At 40.3% G+C, this 19180-nt stretch overlaps 1 protein-coding gene and 1 pseudogene across 5 annotated transcripts in view; both read left to right on the top strand.

The window, feature by feature from the left end:
- The window catches only part of PPP4R2 (protein phosphatase 4 regulatory subunit 2), a 70460-nt gene that overhangs the window by 15445 nt on the left and 35835 nt on the right, over window positions 1-19180 (top strand). Inside the window, exons 3-4 of one of the 5 annotated variants that reach the window (XM_031663200.1) lie at window positions 2530-2598; window positions 3371-4201. The exons of the other annotated variants lie outside the window; for them this stretch is intronic. Of the exons in view, the coding sequence (XP_031519060.1) occupies window positions 2530-2598; window positions 3371-3395 (94 nt within the window). The 3' untranslated portion in view covers window positions 3396-4201. Of the gene's footprint in view, window positions 1-2529; window positions 2599-3370; window positions 4202-19180 lie in introns of those variants that run through there. 5 annotated transcript variants of the gene reach the window in all.
- On the top strand, window positions 12944-13009 carry LOC116273979 (annotated as a pseudogene).

The following is a 19180-nucleotide window of genomic DNA, read 5'->3' as shown; positions in this document are numbered from 1 at the left end:
CCAGGACCTCCTTTGGACATAAAATCTGTGGATGATCAGTGCCTGATGTAAAATGGCATAATATTTGGATGTAACCTTTGCACATCCTTGGTGCATCTCTAGATTAATTATAATGCCTAATACAATGTAAATGATACGTAAATAGTTTTTATACCTTGTTGTTTAGGAAGTAATGATGAGAAATGTCTCCACATTTCAGTACAATTTTTCTTAAGTATTTTCAATCTGAAGTTGGTTGGATTTGTGAATGTGGAACTTGTAGATAGAGAGGGCACACTATATTTCTATTTAAAATTGTGCAACTAAAGGGAATTTGATATTTTTATCAAATATCAAAGGGATTTTGTTTTATTAGGGATACTGTTGTCTATGGTGACTTCCAGGGTGGCTTTTGAGGTGGTGGCCATTTTTGTCTCAGAGTGGTTTGTTAACTGGAGACTGGTCCACCTTTTCTAGGGCTTTTGCATACTACGGTGTTTCTTGCTGTAAGGAGCAATCTTAAATGTAGGTAGAATGTAGGCTTGTTTTTTGTTTGTTTTTTAACCACCCTTATCAGTGAATGCTAGTGAATTTGAGATTTTCATGTTTGTAGGGTCTAGTCGTGTTTCTTTTCCTCTTGTGTAGGTATTGATACTTCTCTAGTCTTGCCCTGCTTGTTCATATTAGAGAGTTTTTGGGGATGATACCTTGTTAAGTTGTCATCCAGTTTTCTTGTAAATATTGTGTGTGGTCTTTGGTTTTGTTATGTTGCTTTTGGTAGGATATGGCTAAAATCAGTGCCATAGCCAGCATGTGGTTACTTAAAAATTATTTCTGACAAAATATTAGATGGTTAGATGAACCGGTAAGATTTTAAAAGTAGTTTTAAAAACTTGGATTTAAAATATGGAGAATATCTTGATACATGCTTTTTCTATTTACATCTTCACTTTGGTTAAGGAGGAATTCGGTGAGAATAACTGCATTTTGAGTGTAATGGATCACAAGAATTAAGTAATTATTGTGCTATAAAAGTGGAAAACCCACGTGTAAAGAGGATTGAAATTAATACTGCTTTAGATGTTTCTGTCTCATTTTACAAAAATACAAGAAAAAAGAAAACTGAAACTATACTGTTTCTTATATATTCTTAATAGAATTTTCTGTACGCATAAGTGTATGTGTGTTAATCCTCTTGTTAAAAATGGCATGAAACTTCTGCAGTTTACCTTTTGTTATTTTCTTTATTTAGATACCTTTTTTCTTTTTCTTTTTCTTTTCTTTTTGTTTTTTTTGAGACAGAGTCTTGCTCTGTTGCCTAGGCCGGAGTGCAGTGGCACAACCTCAGCTCACTGCAACCTCTACCTCCCGGTTTCAGGCAGTTTTTCTGCCTCAGCCTCCTGAGTAGCTGGGATTACAGGCACGTGCCACCATGCCCAGCTAATTTTTTTGTTTTTTTAGTAGAGACAGGGTTTTGCCATGTTGGCCAGGCTGGTCTCGAACTCTTGATCACAAGTGATCTACCTGCCTCAGCCTCCCAAAATGCTGGGATTACAGGCGTGAACCACTGCACCCAGGCTTGCATTTAGATACCTTACCAAAACACAAAAATTTACCTCATTGTCTTCATGGGCTGCATAATATTTTATTGTTTTGGGTGTTCTTTATTTAACCTGTCTTCTTTGATGGTTTTTTGGGCTGTTTACAGTTACCAACCAATTCAAACAGTGCTTAAGTTAACATCCTGGCACAGATGTAAGAATGGGATTTATGGGTTCATGATTATGTACATTACTGTGTTTGACAGATAGTGCTAGCTGGCCTTCCAAAAAACTTGTTCAGTATATGCTTCTGCTAACTAGCAGTGTATGAAAGTTATCTCTATATCCACGTCAGCACCAAGCGTTACTCAACTTTTAAAATTATTTTTATTTTTATATATATTTTTGAGACAGGGTCTCACTCTGGCCCAGCCTGGAGTACAGTGGCATGATCATAGCTTACTGCAACCTCAAACTCCTAGGCTCAAGTGGTTCTCCCACCTGAGCTTCCCCAGTAGCTAGGACCACAGGTATGTACCACCACACTCAGCTAACTTATTAATTTTTTGTAGAGGTGGGGTCTTGCTATGTTGCCCAGGCTGGTCTCAATTGAGAATTGCAGAACTCAAGCAGTTCTCCCACCTTGGCCTCCCAAAGTGCTGGGATTACAGGTGTGAGCCATTGTGCAGAGCCCATTATTAGGCTTTTAAATCTGAAAATCTAGTACGTGAAAAATGCTTTATTTAATTTGCATTGTTTTATTTTGTGCTAACTTCTGATTCCTCATTGATACCGTTCTTCCTTTTTCAGATTTTTTGGCTAGATTAAAAAATTGGCTAGATTAAAAAAATTGCCTGTATCATTTCTTTCATTGGAGATTTGAAAGTGATAATATTCTAAATCTAGCATATCTTTGTTATGTATTAGTTGGAATCCTTGTTTATTTATTTATTCATTCATTTATTTATTTATTTATTTTAATGAGATGGGATCTTGCCGTGTTGCCCAGGCTGGCCTCGAAACCTTGGCCTCAGGTGATCCACCTGCCTCAGCCTCCCAAACTGCTGGAATTACAGATGTAAGCCGCCCCACCCAGCTGTAACTTTTTTTCCGCAAAATATACTCCTGGCCTGTTTATTAATAAACATGCCAAAGCAAGCCATTTAGGATATAGGAAGAAAATAAATACTGAGAGCACTCTGAGATCTCAGAAATGTCATAAAGTTCTATAAAACAGAAGGAATGAAAATAGTACCCACAAGATTTAAGATTGCCCTCTGCTATCTTTTTTTGAGACAGAGTCTCTCTCTGTTGCCCAGGCTGGAGTGCAGTGACTTGATCTCAGCTAACTGCAACCTCTGCTTCCCTGATTCAAGCAGTTCTCCTGCCTCAGACTTCCGAGTAGCTGGGATTAGAGGTGTGCGCCACCATGCCCAGCTAATTTTTGTATTTTTAGTAGAGACAGGGTTTCGCCATGTTGGCCATGGTGGTCTTAAACTCCTGGCCTCAAGTGATTTGCCCGTCTCCTTGTCACCCAGGCTGGAGTGCAATTAGCCGCAGTCTCAGCTCATTACAACCTGCCTCGGGTTCAAGCAATTCATGTGCCTCAGTCTCCCAAGTAGCTGGCGCTACAGGCGTGTGCCACCATGCTCAGCTTTTTTTTTTTTTTTTTTTTTTTTTTTAAGGTGGAGTCTCGCTCTGTGCAGCCCGGAGCTGGGTGCAGTGGTGCAATCTCAACTCAATACCAAAATTCCAGCCTCCTGGGATCACACCATTCTCCTGCTTCAGCCTCCCGGTGGCACGGACTGGGGCACAACCACCATGCCTGGCTAATTTTTTTATATTTTTAGTAGAGATGGGGTTTCACTGTGTTAGCCAGGATGGTCTCCATCTCCTGACCTCGTGATCCGCCTGCCTTGGCCTCCCAAAGTGCTGGGATTACAGGCGTGAACCACCGCACCTGGCCTTTTTTTTTTTTTTTTTTTGAGTAGAGACAGGGTTTCACCATGTTAGCCAGGCTGGTCTCAAACACCTGACCTCAAGTGATCCGCCTGCCTCGGCCTCCCAAAGTGCTGGGAATACAGGCGTGAGCTGCCGTGCCTGTCCTCTACTATCTTAAAAATAGTTTTAAATGACATATTTTAATCTAAATATAAATAAAATATTTAATTTGACCTATGCTGTCTAATTAAGCTAATAATAACACTTGACAATAAATCAGATCTGATTTTTTTTCCCCCCACATTTTCCTTTAATTCTATCATATTCTTGTTCACTTTTTTTTTTCAATGCCTTATAGCAGTGGTTCTAAACCAGGGCTGACAATGTCTAGAGATCTTTTTGGTTGTTACAGTTTGGGGGCATACTGCCAGCCTCTAGTGGGGTAGGGGGCAGGGGCAGGGATGCCGCCGAACATCCTGTGTTGCTCAGGATACTCCCCAGCAATGAAGGATTGGCCCCAAATGTCAGTAGCGTCAAGGTTGAGAGACTGTGCTTTATAGGAAAAAGCATATCTTCAGATTTTAAAAATGTCTTACAGTTTTCTTCTAGGATGTCTGAAATTTAAAAAAATGTTAAGACCACCAGTTAAGGTCTTTAACCAAGTCTTTTAGTTTTACCTATCAGAATTCTATTTGAGACACTAAGTATAATTTTTATAAATAAATAATATGAATGTCCTAGATGTTTTTGTGTTTAATTAAATATAGGGTCTGTTAACTGGCTTCATTGGTTCATTGTTTTGTTTTCTTTTTTTTTTTTTTTTTTTTTTAAGATACAGAGTTTCACTCTGTTGCCCAGGCTGGAGTACAGTGGTGCACTGAAACCTCCACCTCCCGGGTTCAAGAGATTTTTTCATGCTTCAGCCACCCGAGTAGCTGGGATTACAGGTGTGTGTCACCAGACCTACCTAATTTTTGTATTTTTAGTACAGATAGGGTTTTGTCATGTTGCCCTGGCTGGTCTTGAACTCCTGAACTCAAGTGATCTGCTTGCCTTGGCCTCCCAGTGCTGGGATTAATAGAGAATGGGGTCTGGCCTGTGTTGTTGAGGTTGGTTCCGAACTCTTGGGCACAAGCTGTTTACCCACCTCAGTCTCACAAAATGCTGGGATTACAGATAGCAGCCACTGTGCCCAGCCAGGTCATTCTTTATACCTGCGGGGAGAGAGCCTTTAATTCCTCACTTTCTTGATGGGTTAGTAACCTCATGGCTTCATTAACCACAGGTAACCATAGAGGTAACTATGAGGAAACTAACCTAACCTTTAGTTTCCCATAAACTCTGCCTATTGTTAGCCTGGCAGCTGTGTGTGTTTTACAGACCAGGTCAAAGGCCACTGCTGATACACCAACCAGTCTTCAGTGACAGCAGTGCTGACCACTTCCCCCACCCCCATTTAGCACCCAAAGGAGCTAGCTACCCTAGGCACTGGTGGTTACCCTGCATACTGGCCTTGAAAGGGAATAGTTAGATACATTGAGTCTAGAAAGAGTGAGATAAAGTGAGATTGGTTATTTCTGTCATCTTGCAGAATTAAGTGTATGTTAAAGTGAAGACTCTGTTCTTTATATATGCATCATATATATGCATTTTGGAAACTTGACAAAGTTGGAAGAACTTTGGAAGAAGCTGGAAGTATAAGGTGGAGAAGTCTCCTAAATCCATACCAGCGTTGTTTTTGTTTGTTTGGTTGTTTTTTTTTTGTTCTTTTTTTTTTTGAGATGGAGTCTTGCTCCGTCACCCAGGCTGGAGTGCAGTGGCGCAATCTTGGCTTACTGTAACCTCCGCCTCCTGGGCTCTAGCAGTTCTCCCTGCCTCACCCTTGTGTAGCTGGGATTACAGGTGACCACCACCACACCCGGCTATTTTTGTATTTTTAGTAGAGACAGGGTTTCACCGTGTTGGCCAGGCTCATACCAGCATGTTTTAATGCAACTATTAACAGTATTTTGTTAATGTATGGTAGAGGTGGTAAACTGGCTGGGACACTGGGCGTGCAGATACAGACTAGGATGGTTTTGGGGAAACTAGGAGGTATGGTCACTCTATTTTGTTTCCTTTGATGTCTCCTTTGTACATCATTGCTAGTTAATATCTTTCTTATATTTTTATCCTATCTTTCTTATACTTTTAGCCAGGCAGATACACTTGACTCTTAAGCAACACAGGTTTCAACTGTGGGGGTCACCTTAAACGTAGATTGAAAGTACAGTATTTGTAGGATGTGTGAAACCCGCCTACACAATGGACTGCTGTTTTTGTATTCGTGGGTTCTACAGGGTTGACAGCAGGATTTAAGTATGTGCAGATTTTGGTATACACGACGAGTCTTGGAACTAGTTCCTGAAGTATACCAAGGGATGACTGTGCTGTTGTAGTGTTTATTTTATTTTATTATTTATCTGAAACACGGTCTTGCTCTGTTGCCCAGGCTGGAGTGCAGTGGTGTGTCCACGGCTCATGGCAGCCTTAACCTCCCGGGCTCAAGCAGTTCTCCCATCCCAGCCTCCCATGTAGTGTCTTGGTCTTTAAAATTTTTTCTTCACCTGTGTTCTTTTTACCTTTCCAGTCTTCTCTTGCCACCATTCGTAACTTTTCCACATTACTTGAAGTTCACTGAATATGCAGTGCTCTATTGTGTTGGTGTTAAATTCTCATAGCACCTTGTTGTTAATTGCCTCATATGTTCTTCCTTATGGATACCTTCAACTTGTCTTTTAAGACTGTTCAGATGGCTCCATTCAAATATATATTATTTACTGAAAAGTTTTCTTGGATCTCCTTTTCTCAATCGAAACTGCCATATTTCTGACATGTATCAGTTGCATTTTCTGTTAGAGCTGTTTGCTGACTAATCTGTTTCTACTTGTTCTGTAAGTTTTGAGGGGGCGAGCTTCCCTTACTCAGAGTGTGTCACACAATAGGAGCTGGGTTAGATAAATGAATATAGGTTTGTACCATATAATGACATTTTAGTCGTCGATGAACCACTTATATGATGGTGGTCCTATAATACTATAATACTGGATTTTTACTGTGCTTTTTCTATTTTACATATGTTCAGATGTGTGAATACTTACCATCACAGGTTTATGGCCTAGGAGCAGTAAGCTATATACCATATAGCCTAGGTGTATCGTAGGCTATACCATGTGGATTTGTATAAGTGCACTCTGTGATGTTCATACATAGGAATCACCTGATGACACATTTCTCAGAACATACCCCTGTCGTTAAAAGATACATCACTGTAGATGAAAAATAGAACCCTGTCTTCATATACAAAGGAACTATTATTTCTTTTTTGCGGGAGAGGGGACAGAGTCTCACTCTGTTGCCCAGGCTGGAGTGCAGTGGTGTGATCTTGGCTCACTGCAACCTCCCCCTCCTAGATTCAAGCGATTCTCCTGCCTCAGCCTCCCTAGTAGCTGGGATTATAGGCGTGTGCCACCACACCCAGCTAATTTTTGCATTTTTAGTAGAGACGGAGTTTTGCCATGTTGGCTAGGCTGGTCTCAAACTCCTGACCTCAGATGATCCGCTCCCCTTGACTTCCCAAAGTGCTGGGATTACAGATGTGAGCCACCATGCCCGGCCCCTAGGAGCTGTTGTTTCTAACTCTAGAAAATAATAGAAATTATTATTGGGATTGGAGTCATGAGTGTGAGTGGGTGAAAGGGTATACTGAGTGAAGTAAACTTGCTTTCTCTCTTCCCTCCCAATTTCCATATGTCCAGATTCTGTCTGTTCTTTGTCCACTTGGCTCTTGCCTAAGAGCTTCCCAGATTTTCCTAGAATGTAATAGCCTTGCCATTTAAAATTTTGTCATATTTTCCACTCAATATTAGGGGTATTTGGTTATAAATATTATTTTGCCAAGGTGTAGGCTTCTTCTACAGGGCATAATTTGGTGGTTTTATCATTATTTCCTTCTGCATCATACGTCACTATTCCTTCAAAATACAGATTTACTGTTTTAGCTTGGGATGCTATAACAAAATACCATTGACTGGGTGACTTAATAGAAATGTATCTCCTCACGGTTTTGGAGGCTGGCAGTCTAAAATAAGTGTGCCAGCATAGTCAGGTTATGTGGTAAAGCTTTCTTCCTGGCCCTGCTTTTTTGTTTTGTTTGTTTTTGAGACAGGGTCTTTTTTTTTTTTTTTTTTTTTTTTTTTGAGATGGAGTCTCGCTCTGTCGCCCAAACTGGAGTGCAGTAGCCGGATCTCAGCTCACTGCAAGCTCGCCTTTCAGGTTCACGCCATTCTCCTGCCTCAGCCTCCCGAGTAGCTGGGACTACAGGCGCCCGCCACCTCGCCCGGCTAGTTTTTTGTATTTTTTAGTAGAGATGGGGTTTCACTGTGTTAGCCAGGATGGTCTCGATCTCCTGACCTTGTGATTCCATCACCCAGGTTGGAGTGTAGTGGTGGGACCATAGCTCACTGTAGCCTCTATGTCCTAGGCTCAAGCAGTCCTGTCCTCAGCCTCCCGAGTAGCTGAGATTACAGGCATGCGCCATCACGCCTGGCTAATTTTATTTTATATTTTTAGTAGAGATACGGTTTCTTCATGTTGGTCAGGCTGGTCTTGAACTCCTGACCTCAGGTGATCCACCCGCCTTGGCCTCATAGAATTGCTGGGATTACAGGCATGAGCCACGGTGCCCAGCTGGAATAAGGTTTCTTTAATGTGCCCTTTTAAAAAATCACTGAATTTGGTATTGAGATGAGGCATAGACTGTTAAAAAAAAAACATGGCTGGATATTTAAAATACTTTTTTTATTACAAAACTAGGAAACTTTGTTTAAAACAATTTAAATAGTGCAGTAGTTCATCAAAGGAAGACATGACAGTCCCTTCATTTCTATCCCGAGTAATACAGCATTTAATTTAGAATATACTTAATATTTGTGTGCACTCAGTAAAATAAAAAATGGAAGTGGATCGTTTAGTAAGTTGCTTTTTAAAAAGTCACCATGAAAAATGAAAGTACACTTGAGCAAATCTTTGTATGTTAAGGGATTTAGATTTTTTAGATATAATATGCTTGGAAGAGAAACACCAGAAGCCACTTAAAATAATAATTTGGATTACCTTTGCTTTTTGGTTTTCAGTTTGAATGTTTTTGTTTCTGAATTACAAAGTTTCATCATTAGTAGCTTAATTTTTCTTAATTTGTATTTTCACTAAGCATTTACCTTTTTAGTAATTTTAAAAGGTAAAAAGCGTATATTAAAAATAAAATAGTTTTTATAGATATGATTGGCTGAAATGAACAGCCTTTTTCAGACTAGAAACAAATTCATAAATATATACATAGTAAATTCAGATCTAATTTCTATGTAGGAAAATCAGTGTTTGGGTCTGATGCAGGAGCATTTATGTATTTTGAAGATCTAGGATACTTACGTTGGACAAATGTAAAATTCATCAATTTATAGTCAAGGGTAGAAAAGAAAATTTATCAAACTAAAGGGATAAATTTCTAGGAAGAAAGGAAAATAGCAATAAAGTTACTTTATTGGTAGTAATCTGTCTTAGGAGGATTGCCAATATGTGTAACAACATAGAGGATCTTTAACATTCTGTAGGATTACCTGCAGAGAATCACACTAAACTTAAATTCTCTGAATACTTTGGTGAACCTTAAGGCATTGGGTTGTCTGCTGGACTGAGTGTTTTAAATGGTTCATTTGGGAATGTCCACCCAGATTTGAATTAATTTAGTAGTCTCACAGCACTTTAAATATTAAATAGGAAATAACTTCTAAATTATAATTAGAAAGCCCAAAGGGGTCTTCCTTCCTTCCTTCCTTCCTTCCTTCCTTCCTTCCTTCCTTCCTTCCTCCTTCCTCCCTTCCTCCTTCCTCCCTTCCTCCCTTCCTCCTTCTCCCTTCCTCCTTCCTCCCTTCCTCCTTCCTCCTTCCTCCCTTCCTCCCTCCCTCCCTCCCTCCTCTTCCCTCCCTCCCTCCTCCCTCCTTCCTCCCTCTCCCTCCTTCCCTCCCTCCCTCTCTCCCTCTTCTTCCTTTCCTTTCTTCACAGCTCAGATTTCTGCTTTTAAGCTAAAGCATTTAAGATTTAGTCCCAAAATAATACTTGCCTTTTTGAATGCATCAAATTCATTTTAAAATGTTTACTTCCAAGCAGCACAACTGATTGTGGTTCACGTAAGCCCAAAAGAAAACTAGAAAAGAAGGGAAAGAAAGATTTATTAGAAGGATATTGAAGTAGCACTTAGAAACAAGGGTTGAGCTATGCTAGCAAGCGAAAAGGTATGAGGATGGAGCCCAGGGACCTCAGCAGCGGAAGTTGTTAAGACTTGTTCTTCAGGTTCTAGCGAAGGACTGAGTTCCAGTCTTGGTATCTTCCATATTTTACATTTTTGGAGGAAAATAACTGATTGGCCTAGCCCTGGTCAGGTGGGATGATGAGAGAAACAGAGCTGGCTACTGGAGGCCCATCCATGTGTATTCAGTACCTTTTAAAGAAAATGGGAACCAAGAGCTGGGGAGCTAACTCATTAGTGTGTGCTGTAATCAGCATATATGTGTATACAGTACCTGTAATTCATCATACTGATAAAATGTGTTAGAATTATTGTCTTTAAACTGTTGTGAAGGTTATAATGGCAACTTACTGTGTCAGTGGGAATCACCTTCTGACCTTTAAAGGTCCAGATAAACTTAGCACTGACCTTTGTTCTATTATTGTGAGATGTTCATTGTTCTTACTAAGATCTTTGAATTGTTGAAATGCTTATATTTCTTGATGCTGTAGCTTCTGTTAGCCTAGTATCATGGAACCTGATCTTATAAGGAAAAAGAGACATAGAACTGGGGATTATGGTCTGGGGAAGAATATAATAGTTGCTTTAAGGAAGTTAAAGTGCTTTGGGAGCAGTAACTTAAAAAGTTTATTTATGGTAAGGAATATTTAGCAGTGCATCATGGTGCAAGGAGGCGTTTTAACTTAATCTGGGCAGAGGGAAAAGTGAGCAAAGGAATAGTAAAGTTCAGAGCTGTGGAGGAAGAATTAGGGTAAATTAGGAAGGGTCTTGCTAATGCATAGAATTTTGGCTTTAGAAAGACATTAGAAATTAATGAAGACTTTTGAGCAGAGAAAAGATAAATCAGAGCTTTGCCCTGGAGAAATTGAGTCTAATTCAAAGGAATTAGGAAAATCACTCAGGAGACTATTATGATATTTAAGCTAGAGGAGATGAGAATTTGCAATGGTGCAGCATTATGTGGGAATGAACATGAAGGTTCACAGACAACATTGGGTTATGGATCTGTAGATAGTATCTGTTCATCCTCACCTTGCCTGGGTTTTGTATAGGTTTTTCTAACTTGATTTTGCTTGCCCTTTCTAGTCTTGTCTAATACATGCTATTAATGGTAGTCATGCTACAATGTAAGTGTGTTATTCCCGTAAGTGAAATCTTTATGCACCTTCTCCCTTGCTCAAGTTAAAACTTAAGTTTCTTATGAGATTTAAGGCATAAATAATTGTGACTCTACTTAATTTGGTAATTTTCTATTTGTTCCCTGTGTTTTTCTTTTCTCCTAAATTACTCAGTTCTCTGGTATAAATTCATACTCCGTCATCCCAGTGACTTTGTACATAACGTTCATTCCCTTTGCTGGAACAAAGACCTTACTTTTTCTTTGTGCACATTTTTTCTCTCTTCTTCTGTGTTGCTCTTGACTTTGTGCTTTATGTATGTATGTATGTATTTATTGAGACAGAGTCTCGCTCTGTCACCCAGGCTGGAGTGCAGTGGCACGATCTCGGCTCACTGCAAGCTCTGCCTCCCGGGTTCACGCCATTCTGCCTCAGCCTCCCGAGTAGCTGGGACTACAGGTGCCCGCCACCATGCCCAGCTAATTTTTTGTATTTTTAGTAGAGACAGGATTAGGCCGTGTTAACCAGGATGGCTTCGATCTCCCAACCTCGCGATTCGCCCGCCTCAGCCTCCCAAAGTGCTGGGATTACAGGCGTGAGCCACCGCGCCCGGCAACTTTGTGCTCATTTTAAAAGATACATGCTAGGGGTCATCTCTTCTAGAAAACCTCCCTTGACCCTGAATTAGATGTGACTCAGCCCACTTCCGTCATCATATATAAAATTTGCTGTGCCAATGTTTTTTGTTTAGATTGTGAACTCCCTTAGGACAACTAAATTCTTTATATATCTTTTCTTACCACATAATAGCTTAGGGATGCGTGTTTGCATTAACTTTTCTTTGGCCTATACCGAGCTTATACAACCTGCAGGCTGTGTGCAGCCTGGGGCAGCTTTGAATGTTACCCAACACAAATTCATTAACTTTCTTGAAACATTATGAGACTTTTGCGATTTTTAAAAAAATAGCACGTCAGCTATCATTAGTGTTAGTGTATTTTACGTGTAGTGCAAGACAATTTCTCTTCCAGTGTGACCCAGGGAAGCCAAAACATTGGACACTCCTCTACTATAATATTCCTATAACTAGATGTCATGATGTATTTAGAGTATGGATTCTGAAGCCATAATGCCTGGATTGAAATCCTAACCCTGTTACTTATTAACTGTGCAATTATGGGCAGCTTATTTAACCTTACTTAACCTGTTTCAAAGTTGCTTATTGTTAATAAAATGGGGAGAGTAGTACCACCTAATTCATACATATGCTTCTGAAGATTGAGTTAGTATGTCCAAAGTGCATAGAACAGTACCTGGCATTTGTGGTTATGTATGTGCTTGCTATATTTATTATGCATTGCAGTTCAAATATGAATCTGTTCCCCTATTTTTTTGTTTGTTTTTGAGACGGAGTCTTGCTCTGTTGCCAGGCTGGTGTGCAGTGGTGTGATCTCAGCTCACTGAACCTCTGTCTCCCAGGTTCAAGCTATTCCCCTGCCTCAGCCTCCCGAGTAGCTGGGACCACAGGTGCGCGCCACCGTTGCCTGGCTTATTTTTTGTATTTTAGTAGAGATGGGGTTTCACCATGCTGGCCAGGATGATCTCGATCTCCTGACCTCATGATCTGCCCGCCTTGGCCTCCCAAAGTGCTGGGATTACAGGCGTGAGTGACTCCTCCCGGCTATTCTCTTATTGATTGCCAAAACAATTCTACACATAATTCCCAGATCTGCTTGGAAGGTGGCATTTTTTCTGCCTGATTTCTTTTTTCTACTGTAGATGGTTTGTAAACATTATTCCCACAGAGTGGGCTTCAGGATATTAATTTATTCAATCACCAGATAATTATTCAGTGCCTACTACTTGACAGACTTTGCATTTGTTTTATGTGTGTGTGTGTGTGTGTGTGAATAAATATGTGGGCAGACAGATGATTAAATAAGTTATATATTATGTTACTGGGTAGTAATGGCAATGCAAAAATAAAAAGAGTAAGGGAAATGAGAGTTAAGAGTGGAGAATGTTACAGCTGTTTTAGAATTTGTCTAGTAGACTTTCTGGGAGGTCTTTACCAGAAAGCCTCCCCGCCGCTCCCCTCAAATTCCCATGTTACTTTTTTTTTTTTTTTAAGTGTGAATAGGTATTGGGTTTTTTTTTTTTTTTTTTTAAAGAGACGGGGTGGGCTGGGCACTAGTGGGTCACGCCTGTAATCCCAGCACTTTGGGAGGCTGAGGCAGGTGGATCACCTGAGGCCAGGAGTTCAAGACCAGCTTGCTCAACACGGTGAAACCCCATCTCTATTAAAAATACAAAAATTAGCCAGGCGTGGTGGCGCACGCCTGTCATCCTAGCTGCTCAGGAAGCTGAGGCAGAATAGCTTGAACCTGGGAGGCAGAGGTTGCAGTGAGCTGAGATCGTGCCACCACACTCCAGCCGGGGTGTCAGAGCAAGACTCAATCTAAAAAAAAAAAAGAGAGAGAGAGACGGGGTTTTACTGTGTTTCCCAGGCTGATTGCAAAGTTGTGGGCTCAAGTGATCCTCCCACCTCAGTCTCCCAAAGGCTGAGATTACAGGTGTGAGCCACCATGCCTGGCTAGGTAGTTGGAATTTTAAATAATATGGTCAGAGGAGGTCTCATTTAGAAGGTGACATTTGATTGAGGCCCAAGAAGTAAGGGAGTCAGCCATGCAGTATATAGAAGATAAATCCAGGTAGAAGACTTTTTTTGAGATGGAGTCTCGCTCTCTCACCAGGCTTGAGTGCAGAGGTGCAGTCTTGGCTCACTGCAATCTGTGCCTCCTGGTTTCAAACAATTCCCCTGCCTCAGCCTCCTGAGTAGCTGGGACTACAGATGTGCGCTGTCATGCCCAGCTAATTTGTGTATTTTTAGTAGAGACAGAGTTTCACCATGTTGGCCAGGAGGGTTTCGATCTCCCGACCTCGTGATCCACCCGCCTCGGCCTCCCAAAGTGCTAGGATTACAGGCATGAGCCACTGCGCCTGGCCAAGGTAGAAGAATCTTTCATTGCAAAAGCCTTAAGTAGGACTAGTGTGTTTAGCCCTTTCACAGACTAACAAGGAGGCTACTGTGGCTAAAGGAGACTGATCAAGGAGAGGAGGAGGTAAAGGAAATGGGGGAAATATAATGTAGGGCAATGTGGAGCATTGTAAAGGCTTTGGGCTTTAAGTGAAATCCAGAGCTGTTGCAGTTTGTTGTTGTTGTTGTTGTTGTTGTTGTTGTTGTTGTTTTTGAGGCAGAGTCTCACTCTGTCATGCAGGCTGAGTGCAGTGATGTGATCATGGCTCACTGCAGCCTCGAACTCCTGGGCTCAAGCAGTACTCCTCCCTCAGTCTCCCGAGTAGCTGAGACTACAGGCTTGCGCCACCATGCCTGGCAAATTTTTAATTTTTTTGTAGAGACAGGATCTTGTTGCCCAGGCTGGTCTTGAACTCCTAGATACAAACAGTCCTCCCACATTGTCCTCCCAAAGTGTTGGGATTACATGCGTGAGCCACTGCACCTGGCTAGGATTGCAGAGTTTTGAGCAGAGGAGTGACACTGTCAGACTTAAGTGTTAAAAGAATTGTCCAATGAATGGCTGTGCTGAAAATATATTTGAGGTAAAGTAAACTAGAAGCTTACTTCTAAGGGAGAATTGCTCAAGTGGTACTCTTGAGTAGGTGATCAAATGGCAAATCTAGTATATAAATAGACTAGAGCATGGATAGCTCCATCTGTGATAACAGGTGGGAATTCAGGGTGTGTACATGTACATGGCAGTAGGTAACTGGTGGGACTCTGGAAATTCCTTATTTCAGTTTTATAAGTGCAACAGGAAGCAAGGCCATTGAGTGTGAGGGAGGGAAAACTCAATGTAAGGTTGAGGTGAGAAGATATGAAATAGTTACTGGGAGAGTCAGAGAATGAAATAGACTGGGGATAATGTCTGGTAGCATTTATAGTGTACTCAAGATCAGCCAGCATGGTTGTGGATTTTTCTTTGTCTTTGCTTTCTTTCCTATGTTTGTGTAGGCAAAGATTTGGTGGGGATTGCGTTGATTTTTATTTATTTATTTATTTTTTAACAGTGAATCCAGAGAAGGGCTAGAGAATGAACTATATGTGAGGGAGTGATTATAATTTCTTTTTCTTTCTTCTTTTTTTTTTTTTTTTTTTGTGTTTTTAGACGGAGTCTCGCTCTGTTGCCCAGGCTGGAGTGCAATGGTATGATCTCGGCTCACTGCAACCTCTGCCTCCCGGGTTCAAGCAGTTATCGTGCCTCAGCCTCCTGAGTTGCTGGGATTACAAGCACGCGCCACCATACCTGGCTAGTTTTTGTATTTTTAGTAGAGATGGGGTTTCACCGTGTTGAGCAGGCTGGTCTCGAACTCCTGACCTCAGGTGATCTACCTGAAATGCTGGGGTTACATGTGTGAGCCACAGCACCGGGCCTGATTATAATTATTACAATTGAAGCTGGGTAATGAAGGGAGAGAGGTTGTCAGAGGGGTGAGGGACAGTAAAAAGGTAATAGAATCAATGGATAGAAAATCCTGGTGGAGTCAAAGAATTTTTGGAGTAAGTCTAACATATGTAAATGTCTTTTAGCTCATCAAGAACTACAAAAATGTAACTAGCTAAGGTTTGACAAAGCTAAGTGATATAACTCTTCTCTGTACTTTTCTGTTAGTTGAAATGTTTCATTTATTTTTATGGTTGAGTGCAGTGATTCATGCCTGTAATCCCAGCACTTTGGGAGGCCAAGACGGGTGGATCACCTGAGGCCAGGAGTTCGAGACCAGCCTGGCCAACATGGTCTCTGCTAATAATACAACAAAATTAGCTGGACATGGTGGCACTCACCTGTAATCCCAGCTACTCGGGAGGCTGAGGCAGGAGAATCACTTGAACCAGGAGGTGGAGACTGTAGTGAGCTGAGATTGTGCCATGGCACTCCATCCTGGGCAACAGAGTGAAACTTTGTCTCAATAAAGACAGGAAAAATGGAAGAAAGAATTATTTCATTTATTTTTTAAAACAAGCAGTTTTGTGAATGGGTGGAGAAGCAACGTTGGGTAGAGATTTTGTCCTCTCTGATTAAAGAGGGTAAAGTGCCTTTAGAAGTATTTCTAGGCCAGAGAGAATGCCAATATAAACCCAAGCATCTTATTGTGGTCTAACACAGGTCTTTCTCGCTGTTCCAGTCTTCCTTACTAATGCCATCTCAGGACACTACTCTCATCCCCAAAGCTGTCTGTATATATCTACTGTATTACTCAGATGTTCTTCCCATCCTGAGTTTCTTGAGGAAAAGCAACCATTGGGTGCTTACGAGGTGTCAGCCACTTTACTAAGCACTTTGCTTACACTAGTGTTAATCCTTACAGCAACAAAAGTAAATACTATTATCCCTGTTTCACAGATGGGGGAAACAGAGAGGCTAGGGTTATCTGCCTTAGGCTCTACAAATGAGAAAGTGGTTGAAATACCTGGTCAGGCTTCCAGACTCCAGACCTCCACCTGACTTTTTAAATTGATATTTTTTATTATTTAGTTTTTACTTTTATTAAAGTTATATGCACACACTTTAGTGAATTCATTAATATGACAAAGGTCGCAAAAAAGTCTCTGTGTACTTTCTTTTATCTCTTACTCCTGAGAGACAACCACTTTAAATTTTTTTTGTTTTTTATTTTTTGAGCTGCAAGTAAAACTGCTTTAAAATCATTTAGTAGTTGCTTTTGGTGTTTACCTTCCTCTTTTCTTCTCTTTTTTCTTTTCTTTTGGTTTCTTTTCTTTTCTTTTTTTTTTTTTTCTGGAGACAAGAGTCTTGCTCTACTGCCAGGCTGGGGTGCAGTAGCACGATCTCGACTCATTGCAACCCCCAACTCCCTGGTTCAAGCGATTCTCCTGCCTCAGCCTCCCGAGTAGCTGGGATTACAGGCACACACCACCATGCCCAGCTAATTTTTGTATTTTTAGTAGAGGCGGGGTTTTAACATTTTGGCCAGGATGGTGTTGATTTCTTGACCTTGTGATCTGCCTACCTTGGCCTCCTAAAGTGCTAGGATTACAGGCATGAGCCACCACGCCTGGCCTACCTTCCTATTTTTAAGGTGCAGTCTTTTTACTAGTTACTTTTTTCCTTAATTTTACAGTCTAGTTACTTTTTCCTTTTTTCCTTACTTACTTCAGACAGTAAGAAATATCTGATTTCTTACTAATGAAAGTTAAGATTTAGTTTCTTTTCCGTGCTCCTTCTCCAAGCATAGACACATACTTCCCACTTGAACTGCTCATGTTATCCAATATAATTACATTGAAATTTTAGTCACATTAGCATTCAATATATACATTGTCTCTGTTAATGCTGTTTTTTTCATTTAGTTTTCTGTATTCTTATGACTAATTCAACTCAGATTTTAGTTGTTTACATATCAATTTCATGTTTAAAAAAAAATCTCTTGTAGAGCCTTCTTAACTGCTCCATTCTGGACTGGTTGCTCGCTAGACCTGCCTTAATCCTACCATGTTATGACGAAGATGGAAATCCTACCATCTTATGATGGGAGACCCATTTTTATCATCCTGTAATTAACTTTTTGTGTTGGAGTCTCAGTTTTCTAGATACCATGTCATGCTCTTTCTTGGTTTACATCATTGTTTTGGTGGAATGAGAGAAGGCACAATAACACTTTTTTTTTGTTTTTTGTTTTTTTTTGTTTTTTGTACTTTCAGTGTCTGAAAATGTGTTTATTCTACCTACTTATTTGATAGTCTGGTTATTCTAGGTTGAAAATTATTGTCTCTCTGAATTTTGAAGGAATTTTTTCATTGCTTTCTTTGACACCGGTTGATAAAACTGGAGCCCTCTTTGTATGTGACCTGGTTTGTGTCCCTGGAGTTTTATAGAATCTTCTCTTTGATTCCAGAATTACACAGTTTTTACTACAGTGTGCTTTGCTGTGATTCTCTTTGTCAACCCTTGTGTTGGTCACTCTTTAGCAACTCTTGTGAGTTCTCTTAATTTGAAAACTAGTATTTTTTAATTCTGGGAACTATTTATGGATTGGTTGGTTGAGGCAAAACATGCAAAAAATGAAATTTACCACTTTTTAACCATTGCTAAATGTACAGTTCGGTGGCATTAAGTACATTCACATTGTTGTAGAGCCATCATCACTACTCATTTCCAGAACCTTTTTATTGTCCCAAATATAAATTCTGTACCCATTAAATGATAATGACCATTCTTCCTTCCTCCCAATCCCTGTCTAGCTTTTGTGTCTTTGAGTTTGGTGGATTTTAGGTACCTCACTTAAGTGACATTATAAAATATTTTGTGTCTGGCTTATTTTACTTTACGTAATGCTTTCAGGGTTCAGGGTTGTTTTTACCTTTTAGCCATTGTGAATAACACTGCCGTGAATGTTGGTGTGCGAGTGTCTAAGTCTCTGCTTTCACTTCTTTTGGGTATACACCTAGAAGTAGAATTGCTGGATCATACGGTAGTTCTGTGTTGAACTTTTCGAGGAACTGTTTTCCACTATGGCCGCGCCATTTTACGTTCCTATCAGCAGTGCCCAGTGGTCCCAGTTTCTCCATATCCTCATCAATGCTTGTTATTTTCAATTTTTAAAAAATATTTTTGATTTAAAATAATTACTGGCTTCTTCTCCACTTTGTGTGTATTTTTTTCTTTTTAAACTGGTCATTTAGACTTTGGACCTCTTGTACTACTCTTATAATTTTCTGATTACTTCTCTCCTTTTTATAAATGTCTTTAAACAATGCACCTTTTAAAAAGAATGTTAAATAGTACCATCATTAAATCAGTAGTTTTGTTTTATTTTAACTCCTCCTCTTCCCTCCGAATCTATAGTTTTCTTGTGTAGAATTTTCCAGGTAACTCAGAAAACTTGCTGACTATTATTACTCAGGATGTGGAGATTCCTGCCAGTTAGTGGACCCATATTTTCCTGCAATTTCTTAGTCTTCAAGAATCCTAGCTCCATTTGATAACTATGAGTAGTGCTTTTTGAATAACTTCTTTTGGAGGGATGAGACTACAGCAAGCTGCAGTTTTGTTTTGTTTTTTAGAGACTGTTCCTCTTTCGCCCAGGCTGCAATGCAGTGGCACAGTCATAGCTCACTGCAGCCTTGAACTTCTAGGTTCAAGCAATCCTCCTACCTCAGCCTCCCGGGTAGCTAGGATTACAGGTACGTGCCACCATGCCTGGATAATTTTTAAATT

Source organism: Papio anubis, chromosome 2 (assembly GCF_008728515.1).
Source record: "Papio anubis isolate 15944 chromosome 2, Panubis1.0, whole genome shotgun sequence".
Taxonomy (NCBI): domain Eukaryota; kingdom Metazoa; phylum Chordata; class Mammalia; order Primates; family Cercopithecidae; genus Papio; species Papio anubis.
Note: the sequence above shows the minus strand (reverse complement) of the source record. Positions and strands in the feature narration are given on the sequence as shown.